The sequence below is a fragment of the Lagopus muta genome, chromosome 1 (assembly GCF_023343835.1).
Source record: "Lagopus muta isolate bLagMut1 chromosome 1, bLagMut1 primary, whole genome shotgun sequence".
NCBI classification, from domain to species: Eukaryota; Metazoa; Chordata; class Aves; order Galliformes; family Phasianidae; genus Lagopus; species Lagopus muta.
In genome coordinates, this window is record NC_064433.1 from 34,260,791 (window position 1) to 34,276,902 (window position 16,112).

General features: G+C 36.6%; 1 protein-coding gene across 2 annotated transcripts in view; it reads left to right on the plus strand.

Annotated features, from left to right (window-relative positions):
- Positions 1 to 15,433, plus strand: part of CAND1 (cullin associated and neddylation dissociated 1) — a 29,423-nt gene extending 13,990 nt beyond the window's left edge. For both annotated transcript variants that reach the window (XM_048933920.1, XM_048933919.1), the window contains exons 3-15: positions 4,278 to 4,432; positions 5,793 to 5,916; positions 6,328 to 6,584; positions 6,666 to 6,771; positions 7,265 to 7,410; positions 7,910 to 8,202; positions 8,904 to 9,045; positions 9,640 to 11,133; positions 11,884 to 11,979; positions 13,220 to 13,389; positions 13,485 to 13,649; positions 13,850 to 13,957; positions 14,887 to 15,433. In XM_048933920.1, coding sequence (XP_048789877.1) covers positions 4,278 to 4,432; positions 5,793 to 5,916; positions 6,328 to 6,584; positions 6,666 to 6,771; positions 7,265 to 7,410; positions 7,910 to 8,202; positions 8,904 to 9,045; positions 9,640 to 11,133; positions 11,884 to 11,979; positions 13,220 to 13,389; positions 13,485 to 13,649; positions 13,850 to 13,957; positions 14,887 to 15,111 — 3,481 coding nt within the window. In that variant the 3' untranslated portion in view covers positions 15,112 to 15,433. The remainder of the gene's footprint in view (positions 1 to 4,277; positions 4,433 to 5,792; positions 5,917 to 6,327; positions 6,585 to 6,665; positions 6,772 to 7,264; positions 7,411 to 7,909; positions 8,203 to 8,903; positions 9,046 to 9,639; positions 11,134 to 11,883; positions 11,980 to 13,219; positions 13,390 to 13,484; positions 13,650 to 13,849; positions 13,958 to 14,886) is intronic.
- The last annotated feature ends 679 nt before the right edge of the window (positions 15,434 to 16,112 follow it).

Consider the following 16,112-nt stretch of genomic DNA (forward strand, 5'->3'; position numbering starts at 1 on the left):
TTTCTTTTCTGGTTTTGTGCAGCTGACTTAGTGCCAGTGCTTCCTTTTTTTTTTAATGTGAAACTTGTGCTTTTAATTCAGAATCACTCTCAGAAACTTAGGAAATAAAACCAAAGCTTTTCTTTTTTCCCTCCTGTAATTGCTGAAAGGAAATACTTTGCATCCAGATAGTTTCTTTTCAGTACTGTGGTACAATTATGGTAGAACATATCACATATCTTCACTTCTCTGGAACTGTGTAACTGTTCGTTAATCAGGGTTTAGCTCTGCACCATCATCTCATAATTTCCTTATTATATTCTATGATCAATTGTATGAAGTTTGAAGTTATCCCACCTTTTTCCCACCTCTTTTCCAGTATCTTGAACTTGTTCTATTTTTTTTCCAATTTAACCTTTCAAAGCATTTTACAAAAGCAAAACAAAAGATCTACGCTTGTTTATCAGACTGACTTGTGACCAAGGTGTTCTGAAAGTGTGGTAATTGCTATTTGTTTCCAAACAGTGAACACTGAATTGTAAATTCGTACACTACAACTTTATTACTGTTTTTTAATCAACTTGACAAGACAGTCCACCTTTCCACAAGATACTCCTTTTAAGGCTAACAAGGAATTAAACTTGACAGATACTTCTAGTTGAATGTTGTTCTGGTGTTAAATGTGTTACTTCTAGTTGAATGTTGTTCTGGTGTTAAATGTGTTAATCTATTTTACAAGTAGATGGCAAAATAATGTGTAAAACTTCTCCAAACTTCCAGTATTTCAGTGATGTTATGGCCCTAAATGTCTGCAGTCTCAAAGATCTCATGTACTTTATAAATACTGGGATAGATTTGAAGACTTTAATATTATTTTGATAACAAGATCATTCAGTTTTCTTGTTTAATTTCAGCTCTCCAAAGCTGGAGTTTACTATAACCTGGCAGGGATCATGTTGGTCTCTGTTAACTTTGCTAGAATTAAGCGTTAATGAAAAGCAGGCATACGCAGTATAAAAATTCAGTGTAGAAGAAATTTAGTTTACATGGAGGCATCCCATTCTAATGTTCTCCTAACATGATGAGTTTGCAGTTGGCTTTAATATGCTCCTTTTCTGCATTTGTTCATGCCCTTATTTCCATATATTTCTGGTTAGTGAGGTGGTTGTCTCTGTACATTGTACACATTGTTGAAGAACAGATAAATTTTTCTCCACCCTTGTAAGCTGCAGAAACATGAATGGTTTCTGATCTGTAGGGCTTGGCTCTATCTGGAGGTTCCTCTGGCTCTTGAAGTCGCTCACCTGCTGTCCTGGCAGCATAGGAGAGAACAGACCAGAGAGAACCATCATGGAATCATAGGACAGCTCAGGTTAGAAAAGACCTTAAAAGTCATCAAGTCCAACGCAACCCAACCATACTACCCTAGCTCTAACAACCTTCTGGTGCTCTGTGTCTGAGCACCACATCCAAATGGTTTTGTTGGTTTTTTTTTTTCCCCCACAGGCTCACTTGGACCTGTGTGTGGGCCTCAAGTTGCACCCTCACTTTCACAAAAAAAAAAAAGTCATAGCACCAGAGTTTAAGCTTTTGAAAAATTAGTCCTAAAGAATAACAGTGTTGCACGTCTTGCCACTTTTTGAAATCATAACCAGTGTAGGTGAGCCCATCATATCAAAACACAGCTTCTACTATTTGTCAGTGTTTGCACTGAGAGAGAGGATCTATAGATTGTCATGAAAGCCTTCTCTGCTTTCTTCTGAGTTGAATTTGATGGTGATGTGTATAACCTGAAGCGTGTGCCACAGGTGGAAAAGCATTGGGATGGTGTCACAAATTGAACGGTAGGATTTCTTTGGTGAGACATCTGGATCAGTATTAAAACATAACTAGGGGAATGTCTGCATGTAAGATCAAGACAGTGCTATCCATTAGCCCTTTTATTTTTATGGAAGAAAAAATTGTTTTCTGGAGATACATCTATGTTTCTGTTAATTCTACAGTTACACAATTCCTGTTTCCTGTAGCTGGTCCTTGCTACTACTGACTCCATTTTTGCCTCAGGCCATTGCTTGTGCTCCTGTGTGACTTGCATGCAGCTTCTTGTTTGGCTGCTATTCCTTCTTGTAGGTTCAGTGCCAAACCAAAGCCTCTACAAACTCAGTAACAGTAGCTTTGTGTTGCATCTCACCTTTTGAGATTCTTACTATGAACAGGAGGAAGTCCATCTGTTTACCAGAGTGGATAGTGATAGTGAAGGGAGAGTGGTTTTAAACTAAAATTGGAGGTTTAGGTTAGATATTAGGAGGAAGTTTTTGCACACAGAGGGTGGTGATGCACTGGAACAGGTTGCCCAAGGAGGCTGTGGATGCCCCATCCCTGGAGGCATTCAAGGCCAGGCTGGATGTGGCTCTGGGCAGCCTGGTCTGGTGGTTGGTGACCCTGCACATGGCAGGGGTTGAAACCAGGTGATCATTGTGGTCCTTTTCAACCCAGGCCAGTCTGTGGTTCCAGTCTATGGTTTCAGTGTTGACATCACACCAGTAAGCATGATTTGATAGGGTAATAATGTTACAGATGTCACCACAGAGAAAATAGCTGTTGAGATCAAGATGCAGAAGCTTGTAAAATTAGGGAGGTATGTCTTTCAGAGCAGTTACTGTCTGTCTGGGTTAACTGCTGTGTTTTTGATGAACGCACGGTTTTTTGATTGCGTGGCTTACAATGCTAATTTTCCAGAATTTCTGAGATTTCCCATTTCTGAGGTAGTTTTTCTGAAGGCAGGTGTTGTAAAAAAAGAAAAAAAAGTTAGAACTAAGTAAGCAAGTCTCGAGTGAAAGGGGGAGAGGGGCAGTGAGGAAACTTAAGTTCTCATGCTTCTTTTTGAATGTTAACAGCTGAATGGAATTTTAAAGTAACTTATTTTTGCAAGGTGGTCTTTCTTGTTTTGCTGGTAAAGCTTTGGTGATTGTGGGTGAGTGCTTACAGTACCAGTTTTGCAGTGTAGAAACAATTGTATTGTGGTTCTTGATTCTAGTTTTGATTACTTATGAAATATGCTGTGTACTAAAATAAGGTCTTTTTTTTCTGAACTACCCCTCTTGCTTCACAACAAATAGATTTAATTGTACCCTGCAGTGTTTAGTGATCAAACCCAGTAAGAAAATGTGTTAGCACAGCCAAGATCATGGGAATGTTTTCAGTATTGGTGCAAAATGAGGAAAAATGGATGGAGGCCTCCAAGCCACTGTGAGTCATGTACTCTGTGACATTTTATAGATCTCCTCTGTGTAACGGCACAGCATTGGGTTTGTGGGAGAGAAAAGGTGTGTGTACTTCTCTACACAGCTCAATAAAACCACAGTCCTGCTCATGTGTCTTTCCTAGAGCCTCAAGAAGGAAGTGGAAGAATTGCTTGCTAGTGTTAGAAGGAAATAGAGACAGAATAAGGCATTGTGATTTTTTGCATAACTTCCTTTCTGGAATAGGGTATTAACAATGGAGAGGCAGTGGAAGTTGACAGTAGGTTTAGGAAGATAGTGAAGGATACTGTATTTCTTAGCAGTGAAGTAGATTTCACTGGGCTATCTGCTGCTTCAGTGCTTTGAACAAAAGGAAGCGTTTGATAAGAGAAACAAAATTGTCATCATCCTTGAAATATTTGGGATGACTAAACATTAACCTTTCAGTGACATTTTCTCTTTTTCCCCTAAGTGCAGTGTTGATAAGGGTCTCTGTGAGTGAAGATTTGTCATGTTTTTGTTTTATATTTCACTGCTGTATTCTGTTAAGGCACTCTATGGTATAGAGTGAACATGTCAAAAAGAACCCAAGTGTTTTGTAGAATAAAGATGTGGTAGTAACGAGGTTTGCTTTCTTGTCTGAACTTTGTAGGCAGCAATAATCAAGTACATAAACTGATGTTTCTGGGTAGGTAATTTTATAAACCTTGGCTGTCGCCTACAACACTTGGCATTAAGTGTGATGAAGTAAGAGGGACTCAGGTTTTGGTACCATGAAGCAGAGCAGTCATACAAAATTGTTTCCATCACTAGATTAAAAAAGAAAAAAGAAAAAAGAAAACAGATGTGCTAAATCTGTATTTTGTTACTAGATGTAAGTAGATAGATTATCAACCTAACCAGCTAAAAGCGGTCAGATTTAAAACATTTGCTTTATGTTGCTACCGAAAGCGATCTTAACTTTGTGATTTCGAACAAAATACTGAAATAAAAACGAAGGATTTTGATGTTTTTATTTATCATTGCAAATGTATTGCCTTTCTTCTGCTTATACAGCCTTGGTCCTTTGGTGAGCAAAGTGAAGGAGTATCAAGTGGAGACCATTGTAGATACACTCTGTACAAACATGCTTTCGGATAAAGAACAGTTGCGTGACATTTCAAGCATTGGCCTTAAAACTGTGATTGGAGAACTCCCCCCAGCTTCCAGTGGTAAGGTGTTTTGTATTCAGGATGTTTTTTTAGTTTGTTCTGTTACTGTACTTCGGAATTTTGGTGGTTTAAAAAACTTAGTTTCCCACTCTGATGCAACTCTTCAGGAAAAAAACTTGTGTGACAGGAACATTGGCATAACAAATGGAGCATAAAAGCTTCTATTTTAATAATCATCTGGTGGAACATCTCTGGGCTGTACTCATAACTAAACCTCTTCTTGCTTTTTGGTTGATAGAATACTGTTAAATTAAAAATTGCATGTTTTTCTTTAATGATCAAATTTCTTGCCTCAGTTTCGGTAAGTGTTTTGGAGTGTACCTAATGTTTCTAACAATTGCCTGTTAAGTTACTGAAATGCTTGCTTGTAGTTTTAAATGAAGGCAGCTGGCTCCAGAAGAGATGCTAATGATGAACAGCTCTTCAGTTAATAGTACTACTTTTTTACTCAAGTGGATTTCAGATATTGTATGTAGGGTATGAATGAGAAGGCTGATGAAGAGGGCTTTGAAAATGTAGTTTTTAGAGACTGAAGTTGCTTAAATAGAAACAAACAAACAATACAAACACACTCTGATTTTGACATCCTTTATTGAAAGTCCACCAATAAATAATCACGTGTTAATGGGGTAGTAGTGAGATGCATAAACTTAAAAATAAATAATTAAAATGTGGATTGGAATGGCTTTTATTTCACATCAACATTCCAAAAGTGTGATTTAAATGAAAACAACAAAAAACCCTTCATGCAGACAAAGATGAGTGCTAGCCATCAGGAAATGAGTTGGTTTGTAAAATTACTCTGAGCAACATTGAATGAGCTGTGTATGTTGGGGGAAACTATGCAGGTGTAGCAAATACATTTTAACATGAGTTTTAAAACACATACAGTGTTTATTTTAGCAGTCTTTCAAGTAGACTTAAATAGCTTCTTGTGTAAAGGGGTTTGACCTTGTTTGTTTGTTTTTTTTTTTTTAAAGTGGCTCTATCTACTTCTGTGCTTCTCTTAGTTACTTTATTTTTACCTGTGGTCCTTCCATTTATTGCTCTAAGCTTATCTTGGCCTTTGCTTTCCATTGCTTGCCCTGCCAAAAGCACTATCCTTTCTCTTACGTACAACTTATGAAACTAAAGCCGTCCTACTCTGTATGTTTTGGGGTAGATAGGGAGTCTTTCAGTTCTAATGCAGAGCATAATACTTTACATTAGCAAAGAAACTTGCTGTTTAAACTTGTTTTATTGGGTGGGAAAGATGATTCATGTTAAATTCAAGTTGCTTCCCATAGTCAGAGGCATGATCTCTGCTGTTAATAACTGTATTTTCTCATTATGGAAATGCTGAGGTTTTATTGTATTTCAGGTTCTGCATTAGCAGCTAATGTTTGCAAAAAGATCACAGGGCGTCTCACTAGTGCTATTGCCAAGCAGGAAGATGTGTCTGTTCAATTGGAGGCACTAGATATCATGGCTGATATGCTGAGCAGGTAAACATCCTTCTTCCAAACCGCTGATGAATGCCAGTAAATACTCCTTTAACTTCCTAATTTTCAAAATGTGAAATAAAGATTACTTGAAGTAAAATAATATGCAAGATATTTAAATCTAAATGGAACCTTAGTTAAAACTAAAAAGTGGGATGTATTGAAGATAAGTTGATCGAGAAGACTGATAATTTGTTTCATTTTCTGATAACTGTAGTTTTAAGCTAATTTTCAATGTTTACTGCTTAGAAGGTATATTTAAACTCGTTTCTTGTTTTTGAAAGTTCCAAAAATTTAAAAACTTTATTGGAATCTCTGTGGTGTTCTGGGAATATTTAAAATAATTCTGGTAGAATATATGAACAAAGTTATCTAGATTCAATTGGTTTGAGTTTGTGTTTTGTCTGTTTTAAGGCAAGGAGGACTGCTTGTTAACTTCCATCCTTCAATTCTGACCTGTCTGCTCCCCCAGCTGACTAGCCCCAGACTTGCTGTGAGGAAAAGAACCATCATTGCTCTTGGTCACCTGGTTATGAGTTGTGGCAATATGGTTTTTGTTGACCTCATTGAACATCTGTTGACAGAGCTGTCTAAAAATGATTCCATGTCAACAACTAGGACCTATATACAGTGTATTGCTGCTATCAGTAGGCAAGCAGGTCATAGAATAGGTAAGAAAAATATATAAATTATCTGTAACTGGGTGGACTCTTTAGATGAGAGTAATTACTTTGCTAATATTTCCTTATCAGGTGAATATCTTGAGAAAATAATTCCTTTGGTTGTAAAGTTTTGTAATGTAGACGATGATGAACTACGAGAGTATTGCATTCAAGCATTTGAATCCTTTGTTAGGAGGTAAGTAATTCTCAGGTACTTACTTTGAGTTTTCTTAATATCTAACAGTGTGCTGTTTGATTGTGAGCTGTTAAGGTAGTCTCCTTGGTGTAAAATATTTTTGCAAGATTTGAACTGAAACTGTTCCTGTAACTCAATGTTACACCTTTACTGCTAAGCAGTGGGTTATGTTTGGATGTCATAAACTCTACTGTGTCAGTGCTACTAATGCACACAGGAGGGAGGAAGTATTCTAATAATTCTTGTTGTCTAGTAGTGATGAGGAAAATAAATCATATCCAAAGGCATGTCTTGCTCTTCTGCAAAATTCCAGTCTAGTAGATTTGGTTGCATAGTGGCATTGTCCTATCTGAATTACAGATTCAGATGGATGCATCTGATGGTATTTGGTTTAGCTATGATGTCTTCAGAGTACTGCATGTAGTGTTAAGTCTTTTAGGCAGAAATATTCTTATAGGTAATCTGACTTTACTTTTGTTCTGGTACTGTGCAGATGTCCTAAAGAAGTTTATCCTCATGTGTCTACTATAATAAATATTTGTCTTAAATATCTTACCTATGATCCAAATTACAATTATGATGATGAAGATGAAGATGAAAATGCTATGGATGCTGATGGTGGTGATGATGATGATCAAGGTATATTTGTATTTTGATTTGGGCGAGTCTTGAGAACTTGCAGTGGTCTGTGAAAATTGAAATGGTGGCAGTGCTGCTAAGTATCAGTATTTGAATGACTTGTATACCTCCAAATTGAATTTCTATGTTGGTTTATAAGCGTGATGTATGAACTCATTTCTCAGAATAAAAGTATTAGATGTTACTGCTGAAGGTAAATAATTCCAAGGGTGAACATAAAGTGCAAGATAAATATTTTAAAATACATAAAAGGTGGTAAAAGGTTACAGCATGTAGTATGATAGATCTGAAGTGAAAAATATATCAGTTAATGAATTGGAAATACATGTTTGACATAGTGGGAAAGATTTCTCACTACTTCCCCTGTACAACATTATTACTTAATGCATAAAATCAAATAGGTTAAAAAATGCGAAATACTCAATATTTTTCTGTAAGATAAAGCTTTGATGCTTTGATTGTCTAGATTTGAACATCTGCATAATTTTATTTTTTCAAGGGAGCGATGATGAATATAGTGATGATGATGACATGAGCTGGAAAGTAAGGCGTGCAGCTGCTAAATGTCTGGATGCTGTTGTTAGCACACGACACGAAATGCTTCCAGAATTCTACAAAACTGTGTCTCCCGCTTTAATAGCCAGATTCAAAGAACGTGAAGAAAATGTTAAAGCAGATGTTTTTCATGCTTATCTTTCTCTTTTAAAACAAACTCGACCGGTGCAAAGTTGGCTTTGTGATCCTGATGCAATGGAACAAGGAGAGACACCTTTGACAATGCTTCAGAGTCAGGTTATTCATCAAGGTTTTTTTGTTTAACTTTGTGAAAACACATTGATATTTTGTCCTATTCATATTGATAGCTCTTGAAATATGCCACACTATGCTTTTGTCACATATAGATTGCAGGTTGTAGTACTGTGTTCTGGGATCGCAAGCCTTAGAACCAGCCCAGAAAAGTGCAGCAGTTTATTTCCAGTCATGGAAATTAAAATTACTGTCTTGGGCAGATATGCTTATCTGACTTCAGTTGTTTACCTTTAGAAGTTGCATGTCGCATGTAATTTAACCACTTTGCCAAAGCAAACTAGTTATTTTTTATGTCCCAGAACATAGGCAAAGCCTCTATTAATCATGATAAAACTTGATTTGCTATGTTTTATTTGCAAAATAAAAAGGATAGTGCTGACAAATGGCATTTTCCTTTTCTTAAAGTGAATTATTTGACTGACTTCTCAATTGTTTCTCTGCATAGTTTTATTAATGCAAATGTAGTTTTCTTTTGTTTCATCTCACCTTTTGAAGTTGTAATACTATCTTTTTTTTTTAGTTTGTGATTCTTTTGAATCTTCATTTCTTGCTATTTATACAATAACTGATTCTGTGGGGAAATCAGAAATAAAGGAAGGTTTGTCTTAGCCTTCTCCCCAAGTGATGACAGATGAAAGAAATGTCAGCTATTGAATCGATTAACAGATGTGTGATGATTACAGGTTCCCAACATTGTTAAAGCCTTGCACAAACAAATGAAGGAGAAAAGTGTGAAGACCCGTCAGTGTTGCTTTAATATGCTGACTGAGCTAGTAAATGTGTTACCTGGAGCCCTAACACAGCATGTTCCTGTGCTTGTACCAGGTATGAGAAGCATACAATTAAACTAAAGATTTACTGAGAACTTTGATATGAAACTTCAGGATGAAAGTCTTGACTATACTCTGTTTATATTTGAAATTGGCAACATAATCAGCTACTGTATGTATAAATTCATGTACATATTTTAATTCCATTTCCGTTAATCTTGAAAACAAGGGCTGGCTGTAAGACTAGATTTTTTTTCTTTTGTATTTTAATGAAAGGTTCATTTGCCTCTAGTTGATTATCTCAAAAAATATTGCTTGTATTTTAGTTTTTAGTGCCTTAGATACTGAATTTTGAAGTAAAAAAGGAAAAGTAATCTTGGAAAATGTAAAGGTACAGATTCCTTTTATAATTAAAAAAAAAAAAAAAAAGGCATCACAAACCTTCAAATGGCCCAGGTCCTCTGTGTAGAAAAAGTTTGTAGAGTAATTGTTTGAATAAAATGGCAAGAAAGGGGCTTGAGAAGCATTCAGTAAGTGTTTTCCTACAGTCAACCTAACACAGTATAGCTGCCTTCCTTCAGAAGTTTGAAGTGTTCTAACAGGGTATAAATATCCTAACCTAAAAATACATTTTTCATGTTTCTTCCAGGAATAATTTTTTCACTGAATGACAAATCAAGTTCTTCTAATCTGAAGATAGATGCTTTGTCCTGTTTGTATGTGATCCTCTGCAATCATTCTCCCCAAGTTTTTCATCCTCATGTTCAAGCACTGGTGCCTCCAGTTGTAGCTTGTGTTGGAGATCCATTTTACAAGATCACATCAGAGGCACTTTTGGTTACTCAACAACTAGTGAAAGTCATTCGTCCTTTAGACCAGCCTTCTTCCTTTGATGCTTCTCCATACATCAAAGATCTCTTTACTTGTACAATCAAGAGATTAAAGGCTGCTGACATTGATCAGGAGGTGAAAGAAAGGGCAATATCTTGCATGGGTCAAATCATTTGTAGCCTTGGTGACAGCTTGGGCACAGACCTGCCTAGTACACTTCAGATCTTCCTAGAGAGACTGAAGAATGAAATCACTCGGTTAACTACAGTGAAGGCCATGACACTGATTGCTGGTTCTCCTTTGAAGATAGATTTGAGACCAATCTTGGGGGAAGGAGTTCCTATTCTTGCTTCTTTTTTGAGAAAGAACCAACGGGCTTTGAAGCTGGGCACTCTTTCTGCTCTAGATATTTTAATTAAGAATTACAGTGACAGCTTGACAGCTGCCATGATTGATGCTGTCCTGGATGAGCTTCCACCTCTTATTAGTGAAAGTGATATGCACGTATCGCAGATGGCCATCAGTTTTCTGACAACACTTGCTAAAGTATATCCTTCCTCCTTGTCAAAGATTAGTGGGTCCATTCTCAATGAACTTATTGGGCTGGTGAGATCGCCTCTACTTCAGGGCGGAGCGCTTAGTGCCATGCTAGAATTTTTCCAGGCTTTGGTTGTGACTGGTACAAATAATTTAGGCTATATGGATTTGCTGCGCATGTTAACTGGTCCAGTGTACTCTCAGAGCACAGCACTTACTCACAAGCAGTCTTATTATTCCATTGCCAAATGTGTGGCTGCCCTTACTCGAGCGTGCCCTAAGGAAGGACCAGCTGTGGTAGGTCAGTTCATTCAAGATGTCAAGAACTCAAGGTCCACGGATTCCATTCGGCTTTTGGCTTTGCTTTCACTTGGGGAAGTTGGGCATCACATTGACTTAAGTGGACAAATTGAGCTGAAGTCTGTAATATTAGAAGCATTCTCTTCTCCTAGTGAAGAAGTCAAATCAGCAGCATCTTACGCATTAGGCAGTATTAGTGTTGGCAATCTTCCTGAGTATCTGCCTTTTGTCTTACAAGAAATAACCAGCCAGCCTAAAAGGCAATACCTTCTTCTTCATTCCTTGAAAGAAATAATTAGCTCTGCATCAGTGATTGGTCTCAAACCATATGTTGAGAACATCTGGGCCTTACTTCTGAAACACTGCGAATGTGCAGAAGAGGGTACAAGGAATGTTGTTGCTGAATGCTTGGGCAAGCTTACTTTAATAGACCCAGAGACTCTGCTTCCACGACTCAAGGGATACTTGGCATCAGGTGAGTTGTATGCATAAATTGTAAAAAATGGCCTTGTATTATCTTAATAAATTGCTGTGGGATTCTTTTAGTGATTTGCTGAAGTTCTGTAACATTCCTGAAATTTGCTTGCCCCCCAAAACCCTCTGCCAAGAACAATATGAAGCTTAGTTCCATTTGGGCAGGAGAAAGTAAGTCATGCAGAGCATGAATGTTCTTCTTTCAGAGTATGATATTTAATTTAATAATGTTACATTTAACAAAACTGTAAACTTAAACTGTAAAACTTAAAGGGGAGAGCGTAGGCAGCAAAGGATCGTACTGCTTGATAGATTTGTTGCAGAGCGTTAGCATTTTATATATTCCTAATTCTTGAATAAGAATTCTGAAATTTGTAAGGTTAGGAAGGATGGAACCAATCAATGAGTTTATCAAGAACTGTATCGGTGTGTTTTCTTCATGTCCTTCCGCTTTAAAGAGGAGAGTTGTTTAGAGGATTGCATGAGATAAATAAAATGAGTGTGCAAGTAGGCTCATTGCTTCAGTTTTCTGGAGCAGAAAAGATTTATTACACATACTGTGTCTCAGCATTTAAAATGTAACGCCAGTATATCTGTGGAGGCTACATTGCATTACTGGTAATAAGTAGCATTTATTCTTCAGCTATTGTAAGGATATTAGCAGCTTGTAAAGAGTGGGTTTAAATGTGATTTAAATTCTGTAGTTGTAGTGTTTTAACTGTTACGTACTCACGATTTTATTTCATGTTAGGATCCTCATATGCTCGAAGTTCTGTGGTGACTGCTGTTAAGTTCACTATTTCTGATCATCCACAACCCATAGACCCACTCTTGAAGAACTGCATAGGTAAGTTATTTAGTTCTAGTGACAAATTCTAAGTTTTCAAGTGATGGAATTGCATTTAAAATGTATTCTGTGTGTCTTCAGAGAAAGATCGTTTTGTAGATGGAACCAGAAATAGCTGCTTATGTTAACTGTTGAAACTGTTTGAAATGGTTTCCTTAGGATCCACTTGTTTCTGTTAACTCTAGCTTATTTGAATTCAGAATGGTACAAGATATGTGATAAAAGTAGCATATATTGAAGCTGCAATGGAAAAGAATATAAGGAGCAAGGACTTTTAGAAAGATGGTACCTAAGAGATGATTTCTTCTTCCAAGATCTTTCTAAATTATGTCAGCTTGAATTAGTCAGGTTCTGTCTTTACCCGGAAAGGTGGCCTTGGAAATGTTTGGTCTTAAAATATGTATATGTGTGTTAATTCTGAGTATTATCAGATGGTGGACTGTAAATCTAGGTCTTTGTGATTCTGTAATGCTTTCTGGTCTGAAAGTTATTTAAAGCTATTGTTTGTGGATAAGATAATCAGAGCTTTCAGTGTGATAGAGCTTTGCAATTCTGTGGCTTTCTGAGCTTTTCTCGTTTGTATGACATTGTTGTAGATTTCTTTAATATGCTGTGGTGACTGTTAGCTTTATAGTGGATTGATTACCCTAAAATCTTTAGGAAGAAGTGTATACCACTAAATCTAATAAGGGGTAAAAAGATTCATCTTTAAAAACAGTTTTGTGGGGAGCAAGTTGTTTATTTATGGTGAGGCGATGTCAGCTCTTACCTTACTTTCATTGCTAATCTTTATTTTTTTTTTAATAATACATTAATGAGTTGATTGATTATGTGTGTGGGCTTCTCCTACTATCTTCCATTAAAACTGCTTTACCCCTTTGATTTCTGGAAATACTTTTTGGGTATTGAATACAGTAAGTGAACTACTGCTATCTACTACTTCAAGAATCTCTAATTTTTAGTCTCGTTACCTTATTTTTGTGGGTGTAGAAGCTGCTTTGTTTACACCCTGTTTTTCTCCTCTTTAAAGGTTCAGCGCTCCTGGAAGTTGCTAAATACTGTGGGGGTGGGAATACTTGTTTCTGCAGGCTTTTGTTTTACCAAAGCAATGCTACAGAGCACCAGAAACTAACGTGAAAATGTATGGAGACAGGCCTTGTTACACCGATACATACTGAGTAGGCTTATCTTCTGGTAACTTAGGATTTTGTTGACTTATTGCAGTTTATTGCAATTGCAGGTGATTTTTTGAAAACATTGGAGGACCCGGATCTCAATGTCAGGAGAGTAGCCCTAGTGACATTTAACTCAGCTGCACACAATAAACCATCATTAATAAGGGACCTCTTAGATACTGTGCTTCCTCATCTTTACAATGAAACAAAAGTCAGGAAGGAATTAATCAGAGAGGTATGTTAACTAAGAAAAATGTGACTAGATTAACGCGAATAGACTCCGTTTGTCTAAATGTATTATTTTTTAACTTTGTTTTTATTTGCTGACAGGTGGAAATGGGACCATTTAAGCACACAGTTGATGATGGCTTGGACATTAGGAAAGCTGCCTTTGAATGCATGTATACTCTTTTGGATAGCTGTTTGGATAGACTAGATATATTTGAATTCCTAAACCATGTTGAAGATGGCTTGAAGGATCACTATGACATTAAGGTTAGCTGTCATTTTGCTATGTAAGCAAGCAAGAAATGTTTTGAATAGTGAGTGGACTGAAATGGTAAGAATGCTACCTCGTGTGTTTAAATATTTCATTATTTAAAATATCATTAAAATGTTGCTGTGAACAGTTGCACAGTGTTCTAGGAAATGACTGTGTTGTGCATGACTGATTTTTTGGTTTTCTCTCCAACTAGATGCTAACCTTTTTAATGTTGGTGAGACTGTCGACCCTTTGTCCAAGTGCAGTGCTGCAGAGATTGGATAGGCTTGTTGAACCTCTGCGTGCTACATGTACAACTAAGGTATTGTCTTAAATTGCAACTTCTGTTTGTTAATTAACTTGTGTTGCCGTACAGAATTATAAAGGAATTTGTGTATGAAGAACGCTGCTTGTAATCTAGGTGTACTGCTAGAGCTTTTCCTGAATTATAGTTTGTAAACTGCAGAACGATGCAAATACATGGATCCTTATACATGTATTACTTCTCCTTAAACTACAAATTACAGAGCAAAATGGTCAGCTCATTTTTAAAAGTCCTGGTTCTTTGCCATTTTTTTTGTTTCTCAAAAACATAGCTGCTGCTTCAGCAACTTGTGTTATTATAAACAGTGAAAGTAGAATACTAAGGATTTTTCTGACTTCTGATGATTATGTTGTTGCAGACAAACATTAGAGTGATGAAGGTAGCATAAAATGGTGCTGCTTTTGGTTTGTTTTGTTGGGGTGTTTTTTTTCTCATTTATACAGTGAGATTTTTGGGTTTTGGCACAGTTGGTCTCCTACTCCTACTCATCTTGATTCAGCTATGTACTCTGATACTGATTTAATGCCTGATTTATCTTTCTTTTCCCCATTACTGTAATCTGTTATATTGACTGTCAAGAATTTTTGCTGTTTTTAATAATAATTTATCACTGAAATCAAGAGAAGACTAATAGATTATTTAAATAAAAGCAGATTTTTTTGTTTAACTTTTGTTCTCTGAAGTCTGGAAGTATTTGTGATAACACCATTTCAGTGTTATTTACTGACTCTACTAGCTAGAGGTTAGCTGCTAACATTTTTATTTGGTAATTGACTTGGTAACGTGCAGCATTTTTCTGTTTATTGTACAGTGTTCAATTTTGGTCTAGTGAAAGGAAATAGGTCTTTGTAAGATAAGTGTGGGTTAAGGTGGGTTTAGAGGGAGAGTTGAGCTACATTTTCAAACATTTTCACTTTTTTCTCTAGGTAAAGGCAAATTCAGTGAAACAGGAGTTTGAAAAGCAAGATGAACTGAAACGATCTGCGATGAGGGCAGTAGCAGCACTTCTAACCATTCCAGAAGCAGAAAAGAGTCCGTTAATGAGTGAATTCCAGTCACAGATAAGCTCTAACACCGAGCTGGCAACTATCTTTGAAAGTATCCAAAAAGATTCCTCATCCACTAACTTGGAATCTATGGACACTAGTTAAATGTTTGCCCAAAATGGGGACCATTATGTTGAACCATAAGATGCACTGAATTGACAGGTTATGAGTAAGAAACAGAAAAAAATATCTAATCTACACATTGTTCCACTTTATTTACCTTTATGGAGACAGTTGGCTTTTCCCATTGTTGCTTTTCTAGCATCTATTCCAGAAATGTATTTCCATAATCCAGCGTTTGTTAACCACTCTTGTTTTAGTGGATTTGGCCACATTTGGGAATTAAAAAGTTGACGCATGGTGTATGGAAGTAGGTTCCAACATCCATTTTCCTTGTAACATTTAGGATTAAAATGTTAAAATTTTGTGACCATGATTTTTTTTTTCTTTTGTTTACTCTTTCTATTTGTAGACAACAACAAAGAGGTGTGGGGGAGGTGGGAATCAAGCATCCAGGTGCACCATGTTTTTGTATAACTTTTTATTTTTTTTGTTTCAGCTTCATAAATTGGTTTGGCTGGCAGATAAATCCTGTGTAAGATTTATTATATTAAAGAGGGGGCTTTGGCACAGTTCAAAAAGAAGCAGACATAAATGTCATTTTTTAAGGTGTGGGGATTAGAAAACAAATATCCCTGTTGTGCACACTAATTTTGCATGAGCAAGTTTACAAATATATATTGTCTGTAAAACAGCATGTGCAGTTTATTCGTAATACAAGTTAAAATAAGTGCTACTGTATCAGTGCAGTTTTCAGGTATCTTAACATACAGAACACTCACATAGGAAGGGATGAATTGAAAGTTAAAAAACTTAATAACTGGCTTTTAAAAATGCCAATGATATGACCATGCAGATCTGCTCACAGCAAATATGACAGCTTCTGCAGTTTTCATGGCTTTTCAAACTCATCGACTGAATTCCCTGGAAATGGGGTGGGCAAACAGAAGATCTGCGGGCAATAGGATGAGCTGTAGGTAAAACGACCAGAGAACACTTAGCTGCTTGATGGCTACTGAACTCTGGATTCAATTCTGCTTTTGTTA